At 50.0% G+C, this 15,315-nt stretch overlaps 1 protein-coding gene across 6 annotated transcripts in view; it reads right to left on the bottom strand.

Annotated features, from left to right (window-relative positions):
• Window positions 1–15,315, bottom strand: part of LOC138268212 (treacle protein-like) — a 257,029-nt gene that overhangs the window by 123,867 nt on the left and 117,847 nt on the right. For all 6 annotated transcript variants that reach the window (XM_069217656.1, XM_069217658.1, XM_069217657.1 and 3 more), the window contains one exon: window positions 2,176–2,373. In XM_069217656.1, coding sequence (XP_069073757.1) covers window positions 2,176–2,373 — 198 coding nt within the window. The remainder of the gene's footprint in view (window positions 1–2,175; window positions 2,374–15,315) is intronic.

Below are 15,315 nucleotides of genomic sequence, written 5' to 3'. Positions count from 1 at the left end.
CCAGGGGTACCAGTTACAAGGGACTTGCCTGGATGCCAGGGTGTGCCAATTGTGCAAACAAAAGTACAGGTTAGGGAAAGAACACTGGTGCTGGGGCCTGGTTAGCAGGCCTCAGCACACTTTCAAATCAAAACTTAGCATCAGCAAAGGAAAAACGTCAGGGGTAACCATGCCAAGGAGGCATTTCCTTACAGGGGTGTAAGAAAACACTCAGTTGTACAAAGACAAGGATACTTTATTTTTTTAACACAATACCACAAAATACTAGAAGGGCAACCCTAGAATAGAAGGTAGGTAATACACTAAATATGTACACTAGCAATGAGAAACAGGCATAGAAAAAGTTTAGAAAACAGTGCAGATAGCAATAACCAATAGTGACCTGTAAGGGGGGGGGGGAAGGGGGAGGAGGCACATATACTTAAAAAATGGAATGTGAAAACTGGACTCCCACCTAGGTAGGTGGAATGTGTAGAGGGGAGCTAGGAGTACCAGGAAACCACAGAGGTATCACAGTACTCCCCAGCGACAAAGAAAGCAGGAGTAAATCACTGGATTCTCCCAAAACCACCCAGAAGGAAGAAAAGAAGAAAAAGACACAAAAAAAGGCTGCAAGAAACCAGCAGTGGATTCCTGGAGAAGAAGATCTGTGGAGAGAGGGGACCAAGTCCAAAAGTGTCAATGGAGTCCAGGAGGAGTAGGAGCTACTACCCACCCAGCTGTACGTGCAGGAGTTGGTCGACAGTGAGGAAGAACAAGTTAGCACTGCAGCCCTGGAGCCGGAGAAGAGTTCCTGAGGGATGCAGAAGATGCCCTACGCTGGAGTGAAGATTGCAGATGGATGTCGGTGCAGGAATTCCACTAACAAGCCTTGGCAAAGACAAGTTTGCGGTTAGTGAAAAAGTGGAGCTGCCAGGGACCAGCAAGGCCCAGGAGGACTCAACCCAGAATGAAGAGTCACAGAGGACCCTCAACGTCACAGAGTGTCCACAGGAGCATAGGCAGCACCCACAGGAGTCCCACAGGACGGGGACACAGAAGTTGCATAAGGAGCCAACGCAGCACTAACGAAAGGGATCCAAAGCCACAGAAGAACAATGCAGAGGGCTGAGCGTCGCAGGAAAGAGTGTTGGGAACCAGAGCTGCACATCGCCTAAAGATCCCTTGGAGGAGATGCCAACAAGCCTTGGCAGCTGCAAGAGACGTGGTACACGGGGGTACTGTCCTGCATGGGAAGGCAAGGGCTTACCTCCACCAAAGTTGGACAGATGGCAGAGAGGACACGTTGCCTTCTGCTCACTGTTAGTCAGAATCTCTGAGGGACCACAGCTCTGTTGCCGGCTGGCATCACCCACAGCGCAAAGGATCAGCAAGAAGGGAAGGGGGCAGGTATCACCAAGCACGGGCAGGATCAGGCAAGCTATGCCCCACGATCACGCTGTCCAGCCAGGGTCAAATGAGAAGTGGGCTGTCCAGCCAGGGTCAGATGAGAGGTGGGCTGCAAGGCACCGAGCTCAGGCTATCCCTGGAGAGAAGCAGCCATGTGGAGCGGGGCACTCGTGACCCTGCAATAGCTCAAGCCCTGCTCCAATCAAAAGCACCCATGTATTAGCAATTGTGTATGTGAGCGGGCGGGGGAGCGTTGTTAAGCCAAGAGAGGCCCCTATCCAGGCATGAAGGGTGGAAGCAGGCCTCCAAACCCTGAGAGAAGTATACTCCCACAGAATGCAGACATGTGTCTGGGGGCCGCCCTGGAGCCTCGTCGAGCTTCATGCCCCTTAAGGCAGGCCTCTACTTGTCAGGACTCCTAGTCTTCTTCAGCAGGTAGCTCGCTGTGTGGGCCTCAGCATCGACGGCTAGAGGCCTCCAGGATATAGGCCAGCACCAGATTTCCCCTCATGTCTTCCATTTCCTCAGCAGGGCTCCGATTCATCAGGCCACCGCTCCAAGTTACCAGGTATGCGATCAGGCAGACAAGAACAGATAGGTAGAGCGGCGTGCGGAACCAGACGGCAAAGGTGCTTTTGGTGCGTCCTACAAGGTAGCCACCTTGACCTACATTTTAGTGTACAACCGTATCTTGTGAATTTGCATTTAACATGAAAAATGTGTCTCTTTTATTGTAAGGCACAGACATTAAAATTCTAACTTGGAATAGAAAACGTGGCTACTTGCCAGTTGCCTCTTCTTCAGCACACAATGTCTTTGATGAAGCTGGAGTAACAACCGCAGGTCGACCTCTTTTGCGACGTGGAGAAGATGATGTAGGAGTTACACTTTGAGCTGCCTCCTCCAAAGCTGTGCTCTCTGTTGGTTCAATCTCAGTTTCTTCTACAGGTTCCAAGGATACCACATCAGTCATAGGTTCAAGGCCTAGAATAATGGAAGGTTTAAACAAGATGAAAATATGGACCCCAACCATTAGAACAGTAGACATCATGCAGGTCAATGGTGTCAGACATGTACACATGGTTTTGAATGCCATCCACTAAAGAAACTGTATTTCAGAACCAGAAAGTTATGAATAGTAATGTCCCTGCAGGGGTAACTTGATTAAGTATGTTTTGCAACAGAAATTATTACAGTTTTGAAAAGTTATCAGTGCAATTTTCTGAAGCTGCAATGTTGACCTATGGATGAAAAACATATACAGCAACTCAGCAGTGACTTAGAGGACCAATCTTCCAGACAAGGTGAGTCTGGGGTAAGGGCCTAGGCCACACCAACAGGTCACCTAACGTTTCACTGAGGCGGCCGGGTACAGAGGTGCAATTCAGCATCAGGTGCCCCGTCCTTTCAAAAAGCCACTGTAGGTAGGGACTGGAGTGCCACTCTGGGTGCATTACCAAGGGGGTTCAAGACTTGCGATGCTCGGGACGTGGAGACAGCTTCCGTCCTTCTCCTGAGGCTGGGTGTCCTTAGGTCCTTAGGCGTCAGGTTTCTGTCACTGGAGCAGTTGCAGTAGAGGGGGCCTGTAGAAGGAGGCTGCAGGTGTGGAGCAGGGGGTCCAGTCCAACCGAACCAACAAGTGGGCTCAGATCTCATGAGGCTGGGGGGGATGTGAGGACACCCTTGGTCCACTTCTTCTTGGTCCACAGTGGCCGAGTGCAGAGATGTCCTGTCTTTGTCTCCAGATCACTAGCGGCAGATGGAGGCCTGCACAAAGAGGCTGCAGGTGTTGTCAGGAAGGTCATAGTGGGAAGACCAAAGGTGGCCTTCGTCTCTGGAGAGCTTAGGGTCCATGCTAGCACTGTTGGCCTCCTTTCATTTTGGCTCGGGGGCAGGGGTGCAGTAGTGCTTTCCGGTGTTGGGTTTTGGCGGTCCGGAGTCAACTCCGTTTTAATTAAGTGCCTGCATGATGTAGGAAATCAACTCCGCTACTACACTGGAGTTGCTGGTGCTGGGGTGAAGGCTGGCATTCCTCCTGGGCTTTTGGAGGCACAAGTAGCAGCAGGACAAGGCGAATGTATTGCATCTGAAGTCAGTGGCAGGCTGTCAGGGTTGAAGCCCCCTGCCTTGGACTGCATAATCGCAGGTCACCCTGCTGGGAGGGGTGTTAGCACCCCTGCCGGAGCAGTCTTGGTTCCTGACCACCCGAAAGCAGAGAATATCACCTTTGGAGAGTCAAAAACGTGTCCGTTGGTGGCAGGCTAGTTAGAACTGGTCAGCCGGCATGCAGGTGGATGGCAGGTTTTTCAGGGGGCAACTCCAAGTTGCCCTCTACGCGCATTTAGTAATAAATCATTCACTGGAATCAGTGAGGGTTTATTAATGAGATATTTGATACCAAACATCCAGTGAAGCCATCATTTAGCTGGTAAACTCGTATTGACCAGTGTCCAGCACATGTATTTAAAATGGCTTCCTCGATCACATACTATGTCTAAGAATCTACAAAGACATAGCATGGGCATGTCTGCTCTTGCATTTGTTCACACAAGTAATGTAATGCACCCTGCATTAGGGCTGTGAGGCCGGCTGTAGGGGGGACATACATATATGTCATGCAGTGGTAGGGGGCATGCCACACAGGCAGTGTGCCATGTGTTTTCACTTTTAGCTGCACCAAGACGCGCAGTCTGCTTGAGGAGTCCCTGTGGGTGGCAGAATACATGCTGCTGCCCTTGGTGACCCTCTTTGGTACCCATGCCCTAGGTACCAGGGGTACCGTTTACTAGTGACTTACAGGGGTGCCAAACGTATTGCCAATTGGGGAACAACTTGTAGGAAGTTGGCTCTGTATGTGCTATTTCAAAGTAAGGAATAGCATGCACAGAGTCCAAGGGTTCCCCTTAGAGGTAAGATAGTGGCAAAAAGAGATAATACTAATGCTCTATTTTGTGGTAGTGTGGTCGAGCAGTAGGCTTATCCAAGGAGTAGTGTTAAGCATTTGTTGTACATACACATAGACAATAAATGAGGTACACACACTCAGAGACAAATCCAGCCAATAGGTTTTGTTATAGAAAAATATCTTTTCTTGGTTTATTTTAAGAACCACAGGTTCAAATTCTACATGTAATATCTCATTCGAAAGGTATTGCAGGTAAGTACTTTAGGAACTTCAAATCATAAAAATTGCATGTATACTTTACAAGTTATTGACAAATAGCGGTTTTAAAAGTGGACACAGTGCAATTTTCACAGTTCCTGGGGGAGGTAAGTTTTTGTTAGTTTTACCAGGTAAGTAAGACACTTACAGGGTTCAGTTCTTGGTCCAAGGTAGACCACCGTTGGGGGTTCAGAGCAACCCCAAAGTCACCACACCAGCAGCTCAGGGCCTGTCAGGTGCAGAGTTCAAAGTGGTGCCCAAAACACATAGGCTAGAATGGAGAGAAGGGGGTGCTCCGGTTCCGGTCTGCTTGCAGGTAAGTACCCGCGTCTTCGGAGGGCAGACCAGAGGGGTTTTGTAGGGCACCGGGGGGGACACAAGCCCACACAGAAATTTCACCCTCAGCAGCGCGGGGGCGGCCGGGTGCAGTGTAGAAACAAGCGTCGGGTTTGTAATGGAAGTCAATGGGAGATCTAGGGATCTCTTCAGCGCTGCAGGCAGGCAAGGGGGGGGTTCCTCGGGGAAACCTCCACTTGATCAAGGGAGAGGGACTCCTGGGGGTCACTCCTCCAGTGAAAGTCCGGTCCTTCAGGTCCTGGGGGCTGCGGGTGCAGGGTCTCTCCCAGGTGTCGGGACTTAGGATTCAAAGAGTCGCGGTCAGGGGAAGCCTCGGGATTCCCTCTGCAGGCGGCGCTGTGGGGGCTCAGGGGGGACAGGTTTTTGTACTCACAGTCTTAGAGTAGTCCTGGGGTCCCTCCTGAGGTGTTGGATCGCCACCAGCCGAGTCGGGGTCGCCGGGTGCAGTGTTGCAAGTCTCACGCTTCTTGCGGGGAGCTTGCAGGGTTCTTTCAAAGCTGCTGGAAACAAAGTTGCAGCTTTTCTTGGAGCAGGTCCGCTGTCCTCGGGAGTTTCTTGTCTTTTCGAAGCCGGGGCAGTCCTCAGAGGATGTCGAGGTCGCTGGTCCCTTTGGAAGGCGTCGCTGGAGCAGGATCTCTGGAAGGCAGGAGACAGGCCGGTGAGTTTCTGGAGCCAAGGCAGTTGTCGTCTTCTGGTCTTCCTCTGCAGGGGTTTTCAGCTAGGCAGTCCTTCTTCTTGTAGTTGCAGGAATCTAATTTTCTAGGGTTCAGGGTAGCCCTTAAATACTAAATTTAAGGGCGTGTTTAGGTCTGGGGGGTTAGTAGCCAATGGCTACTAGCCCTGAGGGTGGGTACACCCTCTTTGTGCCTCCTCCCAAGGGGAGGGGGTCACAATCCTAACCCTATTGGGGGAATCCTCCATCTGCAAGATGGAGGATTTCTAAAAGTCAGAGTCACCTCAGCTCAGGACACCTTAGGGGCTGTCCTGACTGGCCAGTGACGACTCCTTGTTGCTTTCTTTGTTCCCTCCAGCCTTGCCGCCAAAAGTGGGGGCCGTGGCCGGAGGGGGCGGGCAACTCCACGAAGCTGGAGTGCCCTGCTGGGCTGTGACAAAGGGGTGAGCCTTTGAGGCTCACCGCCAGGTGTTACAGCTCCTGCCTGGGGGAGGTGTTAGCATCTCCACCCAGTGCAGGCTTTGTTACTGGCCTCAGAGTGACAAAGGCACTCTCCCCATGGGGCCAGCAACATGTCTCTGGTGTGGCAGGCTGCTGGAACTAGTCAGCCTACACAGACAGTCGGTTAAGTTTCAGGGGGCACCTCTAAGGTGCCCTCTGTGGTGTATTTTACAATAAAATGTACACTGGCATCAGTGTGCATTTATTGTGCTGAGAAGTTTGATACCAAACTTCCCAGTTTTCAGTGTAGCCATTATGGTGCTGTGGAGTTCGTGTTTGACAGACTCCCAGACCATATACTCTTATGGCTACCCTGCACTTACAATGTCTAAGGTTTGGTTTAGACACTGTAGGGGTACCATGCTCATGCACTGGTACCCTCACCTATGGTATAGTGCACCCTGCCTTAGGGCTGTAAGGCCTGCTAGAGGGGTGTCTTACCTATACTGCATAGGCAGTGAGAGGCTGGCATGGCACCCTGAGGGGAGTGCCATGTCGACTTACTCGTTTTGTCCTCACTAGCACACACAAGCTGGCAAGCAGTGTGTCTGTGCTGAGTGAGAGGTCTCCAGGGTGGCATAAGACATGCTGCAGCCCTTAGAGACCTTCCTTGGCATCAGGGCCCTTGGTACTAGAAGTACCAGTTACAAGGGACTTATCTGGATGCCAGGGTCTGCCAATTGTGGATACAAAAGTACAGGTTAGGGAAAGAACACTGGTGCTGGGGCCTGGTTAGCAGGCCTCAGCACACTTTCAATTGTAAACATAGCATCAGCAAAGGCAAAAAGTCAGGGGGCAACCATGCCAAGGAGGCATTTCCTTACACAACCCCCCCCCAAACGAAAGAGGATGAGACTAACCTTTCCCAAGAGAGTCTTCATTTTCTAAGTGGAAGAACCTGGAAAGGCCATCTGCATTGGCATGGGCAGTCCCAGGTCTGTGTTCCACTATAAAGTCCATTCCCTGTAGGGAGATGGACCACCTCAACAGTTTAGGATTTTCACCTTTCATTTGCATCAGCCATTTGAGAGGTCTGTGGTCAGTTTGAACTAGGAAGTGAGTCCCAAAGAGGTATGGTCTCAGCTTCTTCAGGGACCAAACCACAGCAAAGGCCTCCCTCTCAATGGCACTCCAACGCTGCTCCCTGGGGAGTAACCTCCTGCTAATGAAAGCAACAGGCTGGTCAAGGCCATCATCATTTGTTTGGGACAAAACTGCCCCTATCCCATGTTCAGAGGCATCAGTCTGCACAATGAACTGCTTAGAATAATCTGGAGCTTTTAGAACTGGTGCTGAGCACATTGCTTGTTTCAGGGTGTCAAAGGCCTGTTGGCATTCCACAGTCCAGTTCACTTTCTTGGGCATTTTCTTGGAGGTGAGTTCAGTGAGGGCTGTCACAATGGATCCATATCCCTTCACAAACCTCCTGTAATACCCAGTCAAGCCAAGGAATGCCCTGACTTGAGTCTGGGTTTTTGGAGCTACCCAGTCCAGAATAGTCTGGATCTTGGGTTGGAGTGGCTGAACTTGGCCTCCACCTACAAGGTGGCCCAAGTAAACCACAGTTCCCTGCCCTATCTGGCATTTGGATGCCTTGATAGAGAGGCCTGCAGATTGCAGAGCCTTCAAAACCTTCTTTAGGTGGACCAGGTGATCCTGCCAGGTGGAGCTAAAGACAGCAATATCATCAAGATAAGCTGTGCTAAAGGACTCCAAGCCAGCAAGGACTTGATTCACCAACCTTTGGAAGGTGGCAGGGGCATTCTTTAAACCAAAGGGCATAACAGTAAACTGATAATGCCCATCAGGTGTGGAGAATGCTGTCTTTTCTTTTGCTCCAGGTGCCATTTTTATTTGCCAGTATCCTGCTGTCAAGTCAAAGGTACTTAGAAATTTGGCAGCACCTAATTTATCAATGAGCTCATCAGCTCTTGGAATTGGATGGGCATCTGTTTTGGTGACAGAATTGAGCCCTCTGTAGTCCACACAAAACCTCATCTCTTTCTTTCCATCTTTGGTGTGAGGTTTGGGGACTAAGACCACTAGGCTAGCCCAGGGGCTGTCAGAGCGCTCAATTACTCCCAATTCCAGCATCTTGTGGACTTCCACCTTGATGCTTTCTTTAACATGGTCAGATTGTCTAAAGATTTTGTTCTTGACAGGCATGCTGTCTCCTGTGTCCACATCATGGGTACACAGGTGTGTCTGACCAGGGGTTAAGGAGAAGAGTTCAGGAAACTGTTGTAGGACTCTCCTACAATCAGCTTGCTGTTGGCCAGAGAGGGTGTCTGAGTAGATCACTCCATCTACTGTGCCATCTTTTGGGTCTGATGACAGAAGATCAGGGAGAGGTTCACTCTCTGCCTCCTGATCCTCATCTGTTACCATCAACAGATTCACATCAGCCCTGTCATGGAAGAGCTTAAGGCGGTTCACATGGATCACCCTCTTGGGGCTCCTGCTTGTGCCCAGGTCCACCAGGTAGGTGACCTGACTCTTCCTTTCTAGTACTGGGTAAGGGCCACTCCATTTGTCCTGGAGTGCCCTGGGAGCCACAGGCTCCAGAACCCAGACTTTCTGCCCTGGTTGGAACTCAACCAGTGCAGCCTTTTGGTCATACCAAAACTTCTGGAGCTGTTGGCTGGCCTCAAGGTTTTTGGTTGCCTTTTCCATGTACTCTGCCATTCTAGAGCGAAGGCCAAGTACATAGTCCACTATGTCCTGTTTAGGCTCATGGAGAGGTCTCTCCCAGCCTTCTTTAACAAGGGCAAGTGGTCCCCTTACAGGATGACCAAACAGAAGTTCAAAGGGTGAGAATCCTACTCCCTTCTGTGGCACCTCTCTGTAAGCGAAAAGCAGGCATGGCAAGAGGACATCCCATCTCCTTTTGAGTTTTTCTGGGAGCCCCATGATCATGCCCTTTAATGTCTTGTTGAATCTCTCAACTAAGCCATTAGTTTGTGGATGGTATGGTGTAGTGAATTTATAAGTCACCCCACACTCATTCCACATGTGCTTTAGGTATGCTGACATGAAGTTGGTACCTCTGTCAGACACCACCTCCTTAGGGAAACCCACTCTGGTAAAGATACCAATGAGGGCCTTGGCTACTGCAGGGGCAGTAGTCGACCTAAGGGGAATAGCTTCAGGATACCTGGTAGCATGATCCACTACTACCAGGATATACATATTTCCTGAGGCTGTGGGAGGTTCCAGTGGACCAACTATGTCCACACCCACTCTTTCAAAGGGAACCCCCACCACTGGAAGTGGAATGAGGGGGGCCTTTGGATGTCCACCTGTCTTACCACTGGCTTGACAGGTGGGGCAGGAGAGGCAAAACTCCTTAACCATGTTGGACATATTGGGCCAGTAGAAGTGGTTGACTAACCTCTCCCACGTCTTGGTTTGTCCCAAATGTCCAGCAAGGGGAATGTCATGGGCCAATGTTAGGATGAACTTCCTGAACAGCTGAGGCACTACCACTCTCCTAGTGGCACCAGGTTTGGGGTCTCTGGCCTCAGTGTACAGGAGTCCATCTTCCCAATAGACCCTATGCGTTCCATTTTTCTTGCCTTTGGACTCTTCAGCAGCTTGCTGCCTAAGGCCTTCAAGAGAGGGACAGGTTTCTTGTCCCTTACACAGCTCCTCCCTTGAGGGTCCCCCTGGGCCCAAGAGCTCAACCTGATAAGGTTCAAGCTCCACAGGCTCAGTTCCCTCAGAGGGCAGAACTTCTTCCTGAGAAGAGAGGTTCCCTTTCTTTTGCTGTGTTGTAGTTGGTTTCCCAACTGACTTTCCTGTTCTCTTGGTAGGCTGGGCCATTCTTCCAGACTCCAGCTCTACTTGTTCACCCTGTGCCTTGCACTGTGCTCTTGTTTTCACACACACCAGTTCAGGGATACCCAGCATTGCTGCATGGGTTTTTAGTTCTACCTCAGCCCATGCTGAGGACTCCAGGTCATTTCCAAGCAGACAGTCCACTGGGATATTTGAGGAGACCACCACCTGTTTCAGGCCATTGACCCCTCCCCATTCTAAAGTAACCATTGCCATGGGATGTACTTTTCTCTGATTGTCAGCGTTGGTGACTGTGTAAGTTTTTCCAGTCAGGTATTGGCCAGGGGAAACCAGTTTCTCTGTCACCATGGTGACACTGGCACCTGTATCCCTCAGGCCCTCTATTCTAGTCCCATTAATTAAGAGTTGCTGTCTGTATTTTTGCATGTTAGGCGGCCAGACAGCTAGTGTGGCTAAATCCACCCCACCCTCAGAAACTAGAATAGCTTCAGTGTGGACCCTGATTTGCTCTGGGCACACTGTTGATCCCACTTGGAGACTAGCCATACCAGTGTTACCTGGATGGGAGTTTGGAGTGGAACCTTTCTTGGGACAGGCCTTGTCTCCAGTTTGGTGTCCATGCTGTTTACAGCTATGACACCAGGCCTTTTTGGGATCAAAGTTTTTACCCTTGTACCCATTGTTTTGTGAAGAGGCTCTGGGCCCACCCTCCTGTGCAGGTTTTTGGGGGCCTGTAGAAGACTCTTTACTATTTTTAGTTTTGGTTGTCTCATCACCCTTCCCCTGGGGAGTCTTTGTGACCCCTTTCTTTTGGTCACCCCCTGTTGAAGTCTTGGACACCCTTGTCTTGACCCAATGGTCCGCCTTCTTTCCCAATTCTTGGGGAGAAATTGGTCCTAGGTCTACCAGATGCTGATGCAGTTTATCATTGAAACAATTACTTAACAGGTGTTCTTTCACAAATAAATTGTACAGCCCATCATAATTACTTACACCACTGCCTTGAATCCAACCATCTAGTGTTTTCACTGAGTAGTCAACAAAGTCAACCCAGGTCTGGCTCGAGGATTTTTGAGCCCCCCTGAACCTAATCCTGTACTCCTCAGTGGAGAATCCAAAGCCCTCAATCAGGGTACCCTTCATGAGGTCATAAGATTCTGCATCTTTTCCAGAGAGTGTGAGGAGTCTATCCCTACACTTTCCAGTGAACATTTCCCAAAGGAGAGCACCCCAGTGAGATCTGTTCACTTTTCTGGTTACACAAGCCCTCTCAAAAGCTGTGAACCACTTGGTGATGTCATCACCATCTTCAAATTTTGTCACAATCCCTTTGGGGATTTTTAACATGTCAGGAGAATCTCTGACCCTATTTATATTGCTGCCACCATTGATGGGTCCTAGGCCCATCTCTTGTCTTTCCCTTTCTATGGCTAGGAGCTGTCTCTCTAAAGCCAATCTTTTGGCCATCCTGGCTAACAGGAGGTCATCTTCACTGAGAGCATCCTCAGTGATTTCAGAAATGTGGGACCCTCCTGTGAGGGACTCACTATTTCTGACTAACACAGTTGGAGACAGGACTTGAGGGGTCCTGTTCTCCCTATTTAGGACTGGAGGAGGGACATTGGCCTCCAAGTCACTAATTTCTTCCTCTGTGAGGTCATCATCAGAGGGGTTGGCTTTTTCAAACTCTGCCAACAGCTCCTGGAGCTGAATTTTGGTAGGTCTGGAGCCAATGGTTATTTTTTTGATATTACAGAGAGACCTTAGCTCCCTCATCTTAAGATGGAGGTAAGGTGTGGTGTCGAGTTCCACCACATTCATCTCTGTATCAGACATTATTTTGCTAAAAGTTGGAAGACTTTTTAAAGAATCTAAAACTGTTTCTAGAATCTAATTTCAAACCTTTAACAAACTTTTAAACTCTAAAAGACAATGCTAAACAGGGACTTAACACACAAGGCCCTAGCAGGACTTTTAAGAATTTGGAAAAATTTCAAATTGCAAAAATGAATTTCTAATGACAATTTTGGAATTTGTCGTGTGATCAGGTATTGGCTGAGTAGTCCAGCAAATGCAAAGTCTTGTACCCCACCGCTGATCCACCAATGTAGGAAGTTGGCTCTGTATGTGCTATTTCAAAGTAAGGAATAGCATGCACAGAGTCCAAGGGTTCCCCTTAGAGGTAAGATAGTGGCAAAAAGAGATAATACTAATGCTCTATTTTGTGGTAGTGTGGTCGAGCAGTAGGCTTATCCAAGGAGTAGTGTTAAGCATTTGTTGTACATACACATAGACAATAAATGAGGTACACACACTCAGAGACAAATCCAGCCAATAGGTTTTGTTATAGAAAAATATATTTTCTTGGTTTATTTTAAGAACCACAGGTTCAAATTCTACATGTAATATCTCATTCGAAAGGTATTGCAGGTAAGTACTTTAGGAACTTCAAATCATAAAAATTGCATGTATACTTTACAAGTTATTGACAAATAGCGGTTTTAAAAGTGGACACTTAGTGCAATTTTCACAGTTCCTGGGGGAGGTAAGTTTTTGTTAGTTTTACCAGGTAAGTAAGACACTTACAGGGTTCAGTTCTTGGTCCAAGGTAGCCCACCGTTGGGGGTTCAGAGCAACCCCAAAGTCACCACACCAGCAGCTCAGGGCCGGTCAGGTGCAGAGTTCAAAGTGGTGCCCAAAACACATAGGCTAGAATGGAGAGAAGGGGGTGCCCCGGTTCCGGTCTGCTTGCAGGTAAGTACCCGCGTCTTCGGAGGGCAGACCAGAGGGGTTTTGTAGGGCACCGGGGGGGACACAAGCCCACACAGAAATTTCACCCTCAGCAGCGCGGGGGCGGCCGGGTGCAGTGTAGAAACAAGCGTCGGGTTTGTAATGGAAGTCAATGGGAGATCTAGGGATCTCTTCAGCGCTGCAGGCAGGCAAGGGGGGGGTTCCTCGGGGAAACCTCCACTTGATCAAGGGAGAGGGACTCCTGGGGGTCACTCCTCCAGTGAAAGTCCGGTCCTTCAGGTCCTGGGGGCTGCGGGTGCAGGGTCTCTCCCAGGTGTCGGGACTTAGGATTCAAAGAGTCGCGGTCAGGGGAAGCCTCGGGATTCCCTCTGCAGGCGGCGCTGTGGGGGCTCAGGGGGGACAGGTTTTTGTACTCACAGTCTTAGAGTAGTCCTGGGGTCCCTCCTGAGGTGTTGGATCGCCACCAGCCGAGTCGGGGTCGCCGGGTGCAGTGTTGCAAGTCTCACGCTTCTTGCGGGGAGCTTGCAGGGTTCTTTCAAAGCTGCTGGAAACAAAGTTGCAGCTTTTCTTGGAGCAGGTCCGCTGTCCTCAGGAGTTTCTTGTCTTTTCGAAGCCGGGGCAGTCCTCAGAGGATGTCGAGGTCGCTGGTCCCTTTGGAAGGCGTCGCTGGAGCAGGATCTTTGGAAGGCAGGAGACAGGCCGGTGAGTTTCTGGAGCCAAGGCAGTTGTCGTCTTCTGGTCTTCCTCTGCAGGGGTTTTCAGCTAGGCAGTCCTTCTTCTTGTAGTTGCAGGAATCTAATTTTCTAGGGTTCAGGGTAGCCCTTAAATACTAAATTTAAGGGCGTGTTTAGGTCTGGGGGGTTAGTAGCCAATGGCTACTAGCCCTGAGGGTGGGTACACCCTCTTTGTGCCTCCTCCCAAGGGGAGGGGGTCACAATCCTAACCCTATTGGGGGAATCCTCCATCTGCAAGATGGAGGATTTCTAAAAGTCAGAGTCACCTCAGCTCAGGACACCTTAGGGGCTGTCCTGACTGGCCAGTGACTCCTCCTTGTTGCTTTCTTTGTTCCCTCCAGCCTTGCCGCCAAAAGTAGGGGCCGTGGCCGGAGGGGGCGGGCAACTCCACTAAGCTGGAGTGCCCTGCTGGGCTGTGACAAAGGGGTGAGCCTTTGAGGCTTTGAGGCTCACCGCCAGGTGTTACAGCTCCTGCCTGGGGGAGGTGTTAGCATCTCCACCCAGTGCAGGCTTTGTTACTGGCCTCAGAGTGACAAAGGCACTCTCCCCATGGGGCCAGCAACATGTCTCTGGTGTGGCAGGCTGCTGGAACTAGTCAGCCTACACAGACAGTCGGTTAAGTTTCAGGGGGCACCTCTAAGGTGCCCTCTGTGGTGTATTTTACAATAAAATGTACACTGGCATCAGTGTGCATTTATTGTGCTGAGAAGTTTGATACCAAACTTCCCAGTTTTCAGTGTAGCCATTATGGTGCTGTGGAGTTCGTGTTTGACAGACTCCCAGACCATATACTCTTATGGCTACCCTGCACTTACAATGTCTAAGGTTTGGTTTAGACACTGTAGGGGTACCATGCTCATGCACTGGTACCCTCACCTATGGTATAGTGCACCCTGCCTTAGGGCTGTAAGGCCTGCTAGAGGGGTGTCTTACCTATACTGCATAGGCAGTGAGAGGCTGGCATGGCACCCTGAGGGGAGTGCTATGTCGACTTACTCGTTTTGTCCTCACTAGCACACACAAGCTGGCAAGCAGTGTGTCTGTGCTGAGTGAGAGGTCTCCAGGGTGGCATAAGACATGCTGCAGCCCTTAGAGACCTTCCTTGGCATCAGGGCCCTTGGTACTAGAAGTACCAGTTACAAGGGACTTATCTGGATGCCAGGGTCTGCCAATTGTGGATACAAAAGTACAGGTTAGGGAAAGAACACTGGTGCTGGGGCCTGGTTAGCAGGCCTCAGCACACTTTCAATTGTAAACATAGCATCAGCAAAGGCAAAAAGTCAGGGGGCAACCATGCCAAGGAGGCATTTCCTTACACAACTGTACAGTGTTAGGAACAAGGTCTGGCACTGGAGACCTGGACAACAGAAATCCAGTGCACTTTCAGTCAAAACTGCATCATATAGCAGGCAAAAATGTGGGGGTGACCATGTCATAGAAGGGGCACTTTCCTACCAGTCAGCCAGCACACCAGAGGGCTAGTAGGTTTCAATGAGGGGGGTGGGGGTGGGGGGGGGGGGGGGGTTGGGGCACCTCTAAGGTGTCCTCTGGGTGCATATCATAATAAATCCAATACAGGCATCAGTATGGATTTATTAAGGTGAGGTGTTTGATATCAAACACCACTATTTTCCATACAGCCATCATGTAGCTGGGTTACCCATACTGACCAGTTTTCAGTACATGCTTTAGGATGGCTGCCTGGTTACTTGCAATGTCTAGAAATAAAACTAGACATCATAGGGGCATATCTGCTCTTGCATATATGTCCTCATATGTATCAAAATACACCCTGCCTTAGGACTCTTAAGGCGCGCTGTACGGGTAACTTACATATAACATATGCAGTGACTTTGGCATGGCACACAATGAGTGTGCCATGTCATGTCTTCACTCAGGGCCTGCACCCTAACAGTCTGCGATGGCAGGTTGAGTGCAATTTGTATGTG

Source organism: Pleurodeles waltl, chromosome 12 (genome assembly GCF_031143425.1).
Source record: "Pleurodeles waltl isolate 20211129_DDA chromosome 12, aPleWal1.hap1.20221129, whole genome shotgun sequence".
Lineage (NCBI taxonomy): Eukaryota > Metazoa > Chordata > Amphibia > Caudata > Salamandridae > Pleurodeles > Pleurodeles waltl.
This window is presented reverse-complemented; position numbering and strand designations above follow the sequence as displayed.